Source organism: Cherax quadricarinatus, chromosome 43, assembly GCF_038502225.1.
Source record: "Cherax quadricarinatus isolate ZL_2023a chromosome 43, ASM3850222v1, whole genome shotgun sequence".
Lineage (NCBI taxonomy): Eukaryota > Metazoa > Arthropoda > Malacostraca > Decapoda > Parastacidae > Cherax > Cherax quadricarinatus.
Window position 1 is genome coordinate 32,509,467 of NC_091334.1, and position 13,400 is coordinate 32,522,866.

At 37.7% G+C, this 13,400-nt stretch overlaps 1 protein-coding gene across 8 annotated transcripts in view; it reads right to left on the reverse strand.

Annotated features, from left to right (window-relative positions):
- The window catches only part of LOC128694162 (zinc finger protein 271-like), a 35,440-nt gene that overhangs the window by 2,862 nt on the left and 19,178 nt on the right, over nt 1-13,400 (reverse strand). For 6 of the 8 annotated variants that reach the window (XM_070093838.1, XM_070093841.1, XM_070093839.1 and 3 more), the window contains one exon: nt 1,651-6,077. In XM_070093838.1, the coding sequence (XP_069949939.1) occupies nt 3,181-4,350 (1,170 nt within the window). In that variant the 5' untranslated portion in view covers nt 4,351-6,077 and the 3' untranslated portion in view covers nt 1,651-3,180. Of the gene's footprint in view, nt 1-1,650; nt 6,078-13,400 lie in introns of those variants that run through there. The other 2 variants (XM_070093844.1, XM_070093843.1) reach the window with 1 other exon arrangement.

The following is a 13,400-nucleotide window of genomic DNA, read 5'->3' on the forward strand; positions in this document are numbered from 1 at the left end:
ACATTACTTCCCACACAATTATCATTACCACTCCTTCAACCACCACCATAACAAGGTGGTGGCTAACGTGACAGTCTGGAGTTTTGAGAAACTCTGACCGTGGGTTCAATCCCGCCCGTGGTATGGTTTGTTTGCAATCGTGTCATTACGATTTCGTGAGTCAAGGTGGAGACAATATGTAGTGTGTGTTGTGTCAGATACAATAGGAAAGAAAAAGTGGGAGTGAATAGAAAAGTGAGGGGTAGAGAATGTGAGAATGGAAAGTAAGGAATAGTTTATTTTCTTACCTTCCTTCCTCTCTTACATTCATTTCTTCCAACTCTCCCATTCTGACTAGAAGAGAGGGAAAGAAAGAGGAAGGGAAGAGCAAGAGTCATCTCAGTACTATACATTATGTTTAATTTATTAAATAAAATCATGTAAATGAAATTAGATACTGAACATTATGACTCAGGAATGCATCTCAAATTAAAACATGGATGTATGTGGGAACATAAGTTCCCAGTTCCCATTGTGGTCATAAGTAGAGAACCAATTGTACTGTATATTCTCTCAATTTTAATTATTAAACAGTTTAATAGTACTCTATACTATAGTGTCTTACATAATCATAGCTCATTAACTATGCAAACTTATCCTACAGAATACTGTCAAGTGCCAATCAAGTCTATAAGAGTAAATATATATATTAGAGTATCCAAATACAGTGGACCCCCGATTAACGATCTTTTTTCATTCCAGAAGTATGTTCAGGTGCCAGTACTGACCGAATTTGTTCCCATAAGGAATATTGTGAAGTAGATTAGTCCATTTCAGACCCCCAAACATACACGTACAAACGCACTTACATAAATACACACTTACATAATTGGTCGCATTTGGAGGTGATCGTTAAGTGGGGGTCCACTGTACTACATTACTACAAATTATTAACATTAGCTTCCCAATTTATTACAATTATAACCTTTGCAATAAATTATTTATCTTAAGAATGTATATACATTATCAACAAATTCATTATTACAAGTTTCACTTTCAGTGCAAACATATTATTATTTTTTTTTAGTTAGCTATGTACTGAATACTCATCATTTTTGTTGATAAAATCTTGCTGAATTATTATTATTATTATAATCATAATCAAGCACTAAACTAATAAGGGTCAAATTTTGCTGGAAAAAAGTGGTTTCAAAACTCTCGTGAAGTTATTTTTTTATATGAATTAGCGTCCAGCCCATACCTACTGATGTAACTTTTGAAAGAGAACTTAGTAAGTTTTTGTAATACCAGAATGTGATAGTTACATCAATAAGTTATAACACCAGATCATGACAGGTTTATCAATAAGTTATAACACCAGAGCATCATAGGTTTATCAATAAGTTATAACACCAGATCATGATAGGTTTATCAATAAGTTATAACCAAACTGTTATACCAAAACTGTTGTCCAGAGGGCTGAGGAAGGGTTGTTGAGGTGGTTCGGACATGTAGAGAGAATGGAGCGAAACAGAATGACTTCAAGAGTGTATCAGTCTGTAGTGGAAGGAAGGCGGGGTAGGGGTCGGCCTAGGAAGGGTTGGAGGGAGGGGGTAAAGGAGGTTTTGTGTGCGAGGGGCTTGGACTTCCAGCAGGCATGCGTGAGCGTGTTTGATAGGAGTGAATGGAGACAAATGGTTTTTAATACTTGACGTGCTGTTGGAGTGTGAGCAAAGTAACATTTATGAAGGGATTCAGGGAAACCGGCAGGCCGGACTTGAGTCCTGGAGATGGGAAGTACAGTGCCTGCACTCCGAAGGAGGGGTGTTAATGTTGCAGTTTAAAAACTGTAGTGTAAAGCACCCTTCTGGCAAGACAGTGATGGAGTGAATGATGGTGAAAGTTTTTCTTTTTCGGGCCACCCTGCCTTGGTGGGAATCGGCCAGTGTGATAATAATAAAAAAAAATATAACACCAGATCATGATAGGTTTATCAATTAGTTATATCACCAGATCATGATAGGTTTATCAATAAGTTATAACACCAGATCATGATAGGTTTACCAATAAGTTATAATGCCAGATCATGATAGGTTTATCAATAAGTTATAATGCCAGATCATGATAGGTTTATCAATAAGTTATAACACCAGATCATGATAGGTTTATCAATTAGTTATATCACCAGATCATGATAGGTTTATCAATAAGTTATAATGCCAGATCATGATAGGTTTATCAATAAGTTATAACACCAGATCATGATAGGTTTATCAATTAGTTATATCACCAGATCATGATAGGTTTATCAATAAGTTATAACACCAGATCATGATAGGTTTATCAATTAGTTATATCACCAGATCATGATAGGTTTATCAATAAGTTATAACACCAGATCATGATAGGTTTATCAATAAGTTATAACACCAGATCATGATAGGTTTATCAATAAGTTATAACACCAGATCATGATAGGTTTATCAATAAGTTATAACACCAGATCATGATAGGTTTATCAATAAGTTATAACACCAGATCATGATAGGTTTATCAATAAGTTATAATGCCAGATCATGATAGGTTTATCAATAAGTTATAATGCCAGATCATGATAGGTTTATCAATAAGTTATAACACCAGATCATGATAGATTTATCAATAAGTTATAATGCCAGATCATGATAGGTTTATCAATAAGTTATAACACCAGATCATGATAGGTTTATCAATAAGTTATAATGCCAGATCATGATAGGTTTATCAATAAGTTATAACACCAGATCATGATAGGTTTATCAATAAGTTATAATGCCAGATCATGATAGATTTATCAATAAGTTATAATGCCAGATCATGATAGGTTTATCAATAAGTTATAACACCAGATCATGATAGGTTTATCAATAAGTTATAACACCAGATCATGATAGGTTTATCAATTAGTTATATCACCAGATCATGATAGGTTTATCAATAAGTTATAACACCAGATCATGATAGGTTTATCAATTAGTTATATCACCGGATCATGATAGGTTTATCAATAAGTTATAATGCCAGATCATGATAGGTTTATCTCCCTACTTTTTACCAGAATATGTTTTAATGAGACTTCTTTAGATGGTGAACAAACTAAACATTCATTTCTTCTATGAGTTTTCACCTGCATTAACAGATCTGTTGCATCCAAATTAACTGTTAGACATCCTGTTGTTTCTCTTTTGTGTGAATTCTCAAATGTTTTACTAAATAAGATTTTCGCGTGAAGTTCCTCTGACACTGTGGACAATGGTGCGGTTTCTCTCCTGAGTGAATGCTCATGTGCGTTACTAGAGTCGATTTTAACGAGAATTTTTTAAGGCACACCGAGCAAGGATACGGCTTTTCTCCTGTGTGTGTTCTAATATGCTTGATTAAATTAGATTTATCTGAAAAGTCTTTTTGGCACTCTGAGCACCGGAAGGTTTTCTCTCCTGTGTGAATCCTCATGTGTATCACTAAATGATATTTAAGAGAGAAGCATTTTAAGCATATAGAACACTGAAATTCTCTCTCTCCTGTATGAATGACCATGTGTCTGTCTAAGTGAGATTTTCGCAGGAAGTATTTTAGACATTCTCTGCACCGATGTGATCTTTTATCACTGTGAATTTCTTGGTGTCTTACTAAAGTAGCTTTTAGTGAAAACCCTTTTGAACATTCTGGACAACGATATGGTTTTTCTCCAGTGTGAATTCTCATATGTGTGAGTAAATTAGATTTGCGGATGAAGTCTTTTAAACACACTGAACACCGGTAAGGTTTTTCTCTTCTATGAAGTCGCAAATGTGTTACTAAACTAGATTTATGGGAAAAGTTCTTCAGACACACAGGACACTGGTAAGGTTTCTCTCCTGTGTGAATTCTCATGTGTGTTATTAGGTTAGATTTTCGTACAAAGTTTTCTGGGCACTCTAAGCACTGAAATGTTCTTTCACTATGAATGCCCATGTGCTCTGTTAAAGATGGTTTCCGTGAAAAAGCTTTTAGGCACTTAGTGCACTTGTATGGTTTCTCTCCAGTGTGAGTTCTTTTGTGTTTTATTAAATGAGATTTTGTTGTAAAGGCTTTTAGACACACACAACACTGGTAAGGTTTCTCTCCTGTGTGCATTCTCATGTGTGTAACTAAAGTTGATTTATGTGAAAAGTCTTTTAAACATTCTGAACACTGATATGGTTTTTCTCCTGTGTGAACTCTCATATGTGTTACTAAATTACATTTTAGTTTAAAATCTCTTAAACACATTGAACACTGATATGGTTTTTGTTTTCTATGAGTTCCCATTTCTGTTTTTGGAGCAGAATCTTTTTTAACTTTATTGAACATACTGAACACTGACAATGTTCTTTTTCCATATATATCCTTAAATTTTTTCCATAACTAGATTTTTTCTTAATAATTTATCAACTCTGAACCCCAATACAGTTTTGTCTTATAAATAAATTCAAAAGAAGTGCTCTTGGAAGAACTGATAATTTGGTTTAATGTGAAAAGTTGCATTCTCTCTAAAATTTTACGATTTTTGTGCGATGTGTGTCACACATTTCTATATAAACAATATATCATGTTAAAACAAACTTCTATTAAACAAGGAGAATTTTTTCAATTTTTGGGGGGACTCACTGAACACTAATATTGTATTTATTTTCTCTTGTACATGCCCACTATATACTACTAAATTAAAAATAAATACATTTGAAGACCATGAAACCTTCTCATGGTTTCTCCTCGGTAATATTCTATAATATTCTTTCCTAACTATTACTAGACGACATTTGACATAATTTCTTAATGGTGGAAACTCTCATTATACTTAACTGCAAAGATTGCTCTTACCTTTTACATCGGGTAATGATATTACAACCCATGTGGGTTTGGCACACGCTTTCAAGTATAAAAATAATTTGTGCATCAAATATTTACGAAGGTAAACCAAATTTAGTTATGTTTAAAAATGAGATGTGATGTAAATAATAAAGTCGGTATAAAGGAAATCACATCTCAAATATTCACATTTTTATAGCAATGATAGGGTAAACAGCTTGGTAAATTATATGATTGTATTATTCATGTCTTATAAAGTGACACACTGCAGAATAAACACTGGAAGAGGCTAAAATACCTTTGAAAAGATATGATTAATTTAAATAAATATACTGGAGTTGAGTAAGCAGGTGTTGGAATGTGATTAACAGTGAGATGGAAGGAGAGTGTGAAGACATGATAACAGGAAGAGAGTGAAGATATGATAATGGAAAATGGAATGTTAATTCATACTAAGCACCAAACCCATGTGGGTCATTCAGCACAGGATGTGGCAGAGGCTTGATCCTCTGTCTGCTGAGAGCGAGACAGACGTGCATCTTATTTGTGGAGAAACAAACTAATACTCACTGCAATCACTGAAATGTAAAATTACTTAAATTATTGTATTAAATTTAGGAGGCTGTTTACCTGCTATAGCACATAGGCTCGCTGCTCACTGAATGCTCATTCAGCTCACTCCCTTAGGATCTGAGTTCATTTTTGCACTAGTGAACATATGATCAAATCTCCTCATATCTGGTCCTCTGTTTACTAGCAGGAAGTAGGTGCTTGGGTGTTGGTCATCTGTTGTAGCAAACTTATGTTGACACTTATAGTGAACTACTTCTCATACACAAGTTTAGCTTTTGCTGCGATGACAGAAAGTATGTACTGTACAGCAGTATGAATTAGAGGAATGAACATATATCAGGTAAACAGATATACACAGACTGAGGAAGTCTATATGGTATTCTGGATGTTGTGATGACCTCTAAGATCACAAGTATTGACACTGTATAATACACGTATTTGACAATGTTTGTACTTTAAGACAGTGTTGGCACTGTATTTTTTTGCATTTCTACTACTTTCATGAGCTTTATGACAACATATGACGGTTACGTGCAGATAACACTGCTAGTACTAGGGTGAGCTCTGTGAGAGTGGTGCTATCATATACATGCTCTACTATTGGCCTACACATGATCTTTTTGGTACTGCAGCTGCACGTTCCTAGTCAAGATGACCTGCAAAATAGAGAGAGATTATTAGGACTTTATTTAGACTACAATAATCTAAAACATATTTGAGCTTTCGTTAAACTTTGGCTGCAAAGTCATTCAAATTTTCTGTTGTATAAAATTTAATTACATTACTCACAAAACTAATATAGTATCTCAGATCACTTTTTCATTCTGTTCATACTAACACACTAGCAAATGTGAAAATTGATAAATCCAAGTGAAATAAAAAAGTATAACCAAGACTGTCACTGATGATCAATGTATGTTACTTAGTAAGTCAAGTACACCTACCATCTGACTTATGACCGAGCTTGGTTCTGACCAACCGGTCGTAAATCAAAATGGATGCAAGTCTGACAACAAAAACAGTTGTTTATTTACATACAAAACATTTGTATAAAATAAGAAAAAGTTTTGGAGTGAGATTAACAAGTTAAGAAAGCCTAGAGAACAAATGGATTTGTCAGTTAAAAATAGGAGAGGAGAGTTATTAAATGGAGAGTTAGAGGTATTGGGAAGATGGAAGGAATATTTTGAGGAATTGTTAAATGTTGATGAAGATAGGGAAGCTGTGATTTCGTGTATAGGGCAAGGAGGAATAACATCTTGTAGGAGTGAGGAAGAGCCAGTTGTGAGTGTGGGGGAAGTTCGTGAGGCAGTAGGTAAAATGAAAGGGGGTAAAGCAGCCGGGATTGATGGGATAAAGATAGAAATGTTAAAAGCAGGTGGGGATATAGTTTTGGAGTGGTTGGTGCAATTGTTTAATAAATGTATGGAAGAGGGTAAGGTACCTAGGGATTGGCAGAGAGCATGCATAGTTCCTTTGTATAAAGGCAAAGGGGATAAAAGAGAGTGCAAAAATTATAGGGGGATAAGTCTGTTGAGTGTACCTGGTAAAGTGTATGGTAGAGTTATAATTGAAAGAATTAAGAGTAAGACGGAGAATAGGATAGCAGATGAACAAGGAGGCTTTAGGAAAGGTAGGGGGTGTGTGGACCAGGTGTTTACAGTGAAACATATAAGTGAACAGTATTTAGATAAGGCTAAAGAGGTCTTTGTGGCATTTATGGATTTGGAAAAGGCGTATGACAGGGTGGATAGGGGGGCAATGTGGCAGATGTTGCAAGTGTATGGTGTAGGAGGTAGGTTACTGAAAGCAGTGAAGAGTTTTTACGAGGATAGTGAGGCTCAAGTTAGAGTATGTAGGAAAGAGGGAAATTTTTTCCCAGTAAAAGTAGGCCTTAGACAAGGATGTGTGATGTCACCGTGGTTGTTTAATATATTTATAGATGGGGTTGTAAGAGAAGTAAATGCGAGGGTCTTGGCAAGAGGCGTGGAGTTAAAAGATAAAGAATCACACACAAAGTGGGAGTTGTCACAGCTGCTCTTTGCTGATGACACTGTGCTCTTGGGAGATTCTGAAGAGAAGTTGCAGAGATTGGTGGATGAATTTGGTAGGGTGTGCAAAAGAAGAAAATTAAAGGTGAATACAGGAAAGAGTAAGGTTATGAGGATAACAAAAAGATTAGGTGATGAAAGATTGAATATCAGATTGGAGGGAGAGAGTATGGAGGAGGTGAACGTATTCAGATATTTGGGAGTGGACGTGTCAGCGGATGGGTCTATGAAAGATGAGGTGAATCATAGAATTGATGAGGGAAAAAGAGTGAGTGGTGCACTTAGGAGTCTGTGGAGACAAAGAACTTTGTCCTTGGAGGCAAAGAGGGGAATGTATGAGAGTATAGTTTTACCAACGCTCTTATATGGGTGTGAAGCGTGGGTGATGAATGTTGCAGCGAGGAGAAGGCTGGAGGCAGTGGAGATGTCATGTCTGAGGGCAATGTGTGGTGTGAATATAATGCAGAGAATTCGTAGTTTGGAAGTTAGGAGGAGGTGCGGGATTACCAAAACTGTTGTCCAGAGGGCTGAGGAAGGGTTGTTGAGGTGGTTCGGACATGTAGAGAGAATGGAGCGAAACAGAATGACTTCAAGAGTGTATCAGTCTGTAGTGGAAGGAAGGCGGGGTAGGGGTCGGCCTAGGAAGGGTTGGAGGGAGGGGGTAAAGGAGGTTTTGTGTGCGAGGGGCTTGGACTTCCAGCAGGCATGCTTGAGCGTGTTTGATAGGAGTGAATGGAGACAAATGGTTTTTAATACTTGACGTGCTGTTGGAGTGTGAGCAAAGTAACATTTATGAAGGGATTCAGGGAAACCGGCAGGCCGGACTTGAGTCCTGGAGATGGGAAGTACAGTGCCTGCACTCTGAAGGAGGGGTGTTAATGTTGCAGTTTAAAAACTGTAGTGTAAAGCACCCTTCTGGCAAGACAGTGATGGAGTGAATGATGGTGAAAGTTTTTCTTTTTCGGGCCACCCTGCCTTGGTGGGAATCGGCCGGTGTGATAATAAAAAATAAATAACATTTGTATGCATGAAAACATATGAAAACATTCGGAAGCATGAGCAGAAAAGTACAAAATAAGTTTAGCTAACCCGTAAACAGTATGGTCATTAGTATGAGTGGTGGTACGTTGAGCAGGTTGTAAGTTGGATGGTAGGTGTACTGTTGTATTTTTTTTTTTATTAACACATCGGCCGTTTCCCACCAAGGTATGGTGGCCCGAAAAACTTTCACCATCATTCACTCCATCACTTTCTTGTCAGAGGCGTGCTTACACTACAGTTATAAAACTGCAACATTAACACCCCTCCTTCAAAGTGCAGACACTGTACTTCCCATTTCCAGGACTCAAGCCCGACCTCCTGGTTTCCCTGAATCCCTTCATAAATGTTACCTTGCTCACACTCCAACAGCACATCAAGTCCTAAAAACCATTTGTCTTCATTCACTCCTACCTAACATGCTCACGCATACTTGCTGGAAGTCCAAGCCCCTCGCACACAAAACCTCCTTTACCCCCTCCCTCCAACCTTTCCTAGGCCGACCCCTACCCTGCCTTCCCTCCACTACAGATTTATGCACTCTCGAAGTCATTCTATTTTGTTCCATCCTCTATACATGTCCAAACCACCTCAGCAACCCTTCCTCAGCCCTCTGGATAATAGTTTTGGTAATCCCGCCCCTCCTCCTAATTTCCAAACAACGAATTCTCTGCATTATATTCACACCACATGTTGCTCTCAGACATGACATCTCCATTGCCTTCAGCCTTCTCCTTGTTGGAACATTCAAAACCCATTTCACACTCATATAAGGGCATTGGTATAACTATACTCTCATATATTCCACCTCCTTGCTTCCATGAACAAAGTTCTTTGACTCCACAGACTCCTCAGTGCACCACTCACCATTTTCCCCTCATCAGTTCTATGATTTGCCTCATCTTTCATAAACCCATCTGCTGACATGTCCACTCCTAAATATCTGAGTACATTCACCTCCTCCATACTCTTCTCATCCAATCTGATATCCAATCATTCATGTCTTCAGCAAAGAGCAACTGTGACAACTCCCACTTTGTGTTAGGTTCTCTATCTTTTAACCCCGCACCTCTTGCCAACACCCAAGCATTCACTTCTCTTACAACCCCATCTATAAATATATTGAACAACCACAGTGACATTACACATCCTTGTCTAAGGTCTACTTTTACTGGGAATTAATCTCCCACTCTCCTACATACTCTAACCTGAGCCTCACTATCCTTGTAAAAACTCTCCACTGCTTTCAGTAATCTACCTCCTATTCCATACATTTACAACATTGCCCCCCTATCCACCCTGTCATACACCTTTTCCAAATCCATAAATGCCACATAAACCTCTTTACCCATATCTAATACTATTCACTGTTTCACTGTAAACACTTTGTCTACACACCCCTACCTTTCCTAAAAACTATATCCCCACCTGCTTTTAACATTTCTGTCTTTATCCCATCAATTCCAGCTGCTTTACCCCCTTAAATTCTACCCATTGTCTCACAAACTTCCCCCACACTCACAACTGGCTCCTCCTCACTCCTACAAGATGCTATTCTTCCTTGCCATATACATGCAATCACAGCTTCCTTATCTTCATCAACTGTTGTATTTGTTAAGTAAATGAATGTGTGAACACAGTCTCGGCCATGCTCAGGTGTGTTTAATAAACCATAAAGATACTTCTATACCTAGACAAAAGTGACTTGATGTAACAAGGTCAGTGAGACATCCCCTCTCTTGAGCAGTAAGTCTTTCTGCCTCCCAAACACTTACAGGATGCAAAACTGTCTTACTTTTGTATATAGTATTTACTTATAATAATGTCCTTATTAATTTATAATAAATGTCCTTATTAACTTATAATAAATGTCCTTATTAATTTATAATAAATGTCCTTATTAATTTATAATAAATAGCTTTAACTTGCTACCAGCAGGTTATACAGCCACTCCTCACTTAGCGACATACTCGTTTACTGACGCCTCAGACTTACGACTGGCTTTCTGACCAGTATGCATATTTAAATAATGTCGTATATTAGAGCTGATTTCCTCTATTCTGTTAATTACAATGTACAATACACTACTGTATAAACATTTTAAAAATATACCAGAAATATTATAAATGGTGCAAAGGTGACATTAAAACAATATCAAAGATGGTTGACACAAATCTACTACCATTATATGTTCTTCACTTAACAACGAATTCGTTTACTGATGTGGTTTCAAGAACGGAGCTCCATCATTAAGTGAGGAGAGGCTGTAATATAATTGATAATTTATTTAGTAATAAGATCATTTAACCCTTTCATAGACCCCTGGCAGTCTTCAAGCTGGCACTGGACAAGCACCTAAAGTTGGTACCTGACCAGCCGGGCTGTGGCTTGTACATACGTTGGTTTGCGTGCAGCCAGCAGTAACAGCCTGGTTGATCAGGCTCTGATCCACCAGGCCGCCTGGTCACAGACCAGGCCACGGGGATGTTGACCCCTGGAACTCTCTCCAGGTAAACTCCAGGGTAGAGGGGGCCTCTCCTAAACTTATTCTCAGGGTCGAAAATTTTTCGGGAAAAAAAAATAATTTTTTCTTATGAAATGATAGAGAATCTTTTCCCAATCATAATGACACCAAAAGTATGAAATTTGATGGAAAACTTACGGAATTATGCTCTCGCAAAGTTAGCAGCCTCGACAATGTTTACACATTGGCGATTCCGCCCACTTTGAGCCGTTTTTGGCCAATTCCTGTGTACTAGTCGACAAAAATCATATTTATTTTGCTAGAACTCCATTTTTTCTATTGAATGAGTACAAGAAACCACCCATTTACCAATTTCAACTACCCAATAAAGCGGTTAGAAATTGGCAATTTTGCCAATTTCACACAAATTTCAGAAGATGCCAATTTCCAAATAGGGTCAAGAATAAACAAGAAAGACATTCCTGGCACTAAAAATAACACATTCTCTGTTCATTAGTCACGTCCCCACGCCCTTCTTATATTTCTTTTGATTTCCACTTTGAATTTTTATTCTTACAAAAAATAGAAGATTTACTGTTAGGCAGACTACTGCATTAGTGTAGAAATGGTATAAATAATATCAGCACACATGTGAAAGAATATTAGACTCACCAGTTGATGTGTATTGGATGCATGGCATGATCTGTTTACTTTTGAACTTTGGTAAAAATCAAACATTTCTGCTACTATGAGCTCAATTTCAAGGTACTTTTTTATTGTGAAACCAATCAAAATCATCCCAATTTTTGTAATATGTCTTCCATTCTATAAAACGAGACCAGGAAAACTAGAATACAACCATAAATACCATATGAAAATACAGTGCAAAGTCGCTGTTTTAATCCAAAAACAGGATCAAAGTTTTTTTTTTCTCATTACGCAGTGTGTGCTGCAGAATTTTTTTTTATACTGCGCACATTGACCACATAGACCCATTCTTTCATATGTAGGCCTACCAGCTTTCTCTCGCTAGATTTGAAGACGCTCGAATTTATGCATACTAGTACGTCAACAACCCTGGTGCGTAAGCTGTACTAGTACGTCGAAAACCCTGAAAGGGTTAATAAACCAAGAAAATATTCAAACTTTGACTCATCAAGACCTGGCATCATAACATTAGTAACTTCTGCCATCAGACATCTGATGCTGTTATTAAAATTGACACTTGTTTTATTTCAGATTTGTGATTGGAACTGTTACTCCCATAATGAACCCCACACCAATACAGTGGACCCCCGCATAACGATATTAATCCGTTCATGAGAGCTCATTGTTATGCGAAATTATCGTTATGCGAATGAATTTTCCCCATAAGAAATAATGGAAATCAAATTAATCCGTGCAAGACACCCAAAAGTATGAAAAAAAAAATTTTACCACAGGAAATATACATTTTCCTACACACAAAAAGAAGGATACATGCACAATAGTAGAGTAGTACATGCACAGTATATATTGTGCATGTACTAGTCTACTAAATGAAGAATAAATGACACTTACCTTTATTGAAGATGCAGCAATGACTGATGAGACACTGTGTCCTGGGAGTACCTTATCCTCCTGAGTACTGTAGGTACTGTTTGGCATTTTCTTCCAATAATGTTTTATCACTGATTTCATCATTGCTTAGTTAATCTTAAGTTAAATTTTAAGCCAGCCCGTAATGCTATGCATATAAGTGGCTTTGGCATGCTGCTCTTACCTGTATTTTTTTGTACCTCTGTATGTATGCTAAAATTACTAAATAAATAAAATAAATAAATAAATAAACAGGCCTTGTCACACTGTGTATGCCACTACGATTCTTAAATCTCTCAAACCAACCTTTGCTGGCTTTAAATTCACCAATATGAGCACTAGTTCCAGGCGTTTTTCCCTGTTCACCTGGGTGTTAGTCGACTGGTGTGGGTTGCATCCTGGGAGACAAGATTAAGGACCCCAATGGAAATAAGTTACAGTCTTCGATGACACTGATTTTTTTGGGTTATCCTGGGTGGCTAACCCTCTGGGGTTAATTGTTTCTTGGTATTCTCAATAAGCCACGCCAATAACGGTGCTACAGCAGCAGCAGCAGCAGCTGACAGTGCTACAGCAGCAGCAGCAGCAGCAGCAGCTGACAGTGCTACAGCAGCAGCAGCAGCAGCAGCAGCTGACAGTGCTACAGCAGCAGCAGCTGACAGTGCTACAGCAGCAGCAGCAGCAGACGGTACTACAGCAGCAGCAGACGGTACTACAGCAGCAGCAGCAGCAGACGGTATTACAGCAGCAGCAGCAGCTGACAGTGCTACAGTAGCACCAGCAGCTGACAGTGCTACAGCAGCAGCAGCAGCTGACAGTGCTACAGCAGCAGCAGACAATGCTACAGC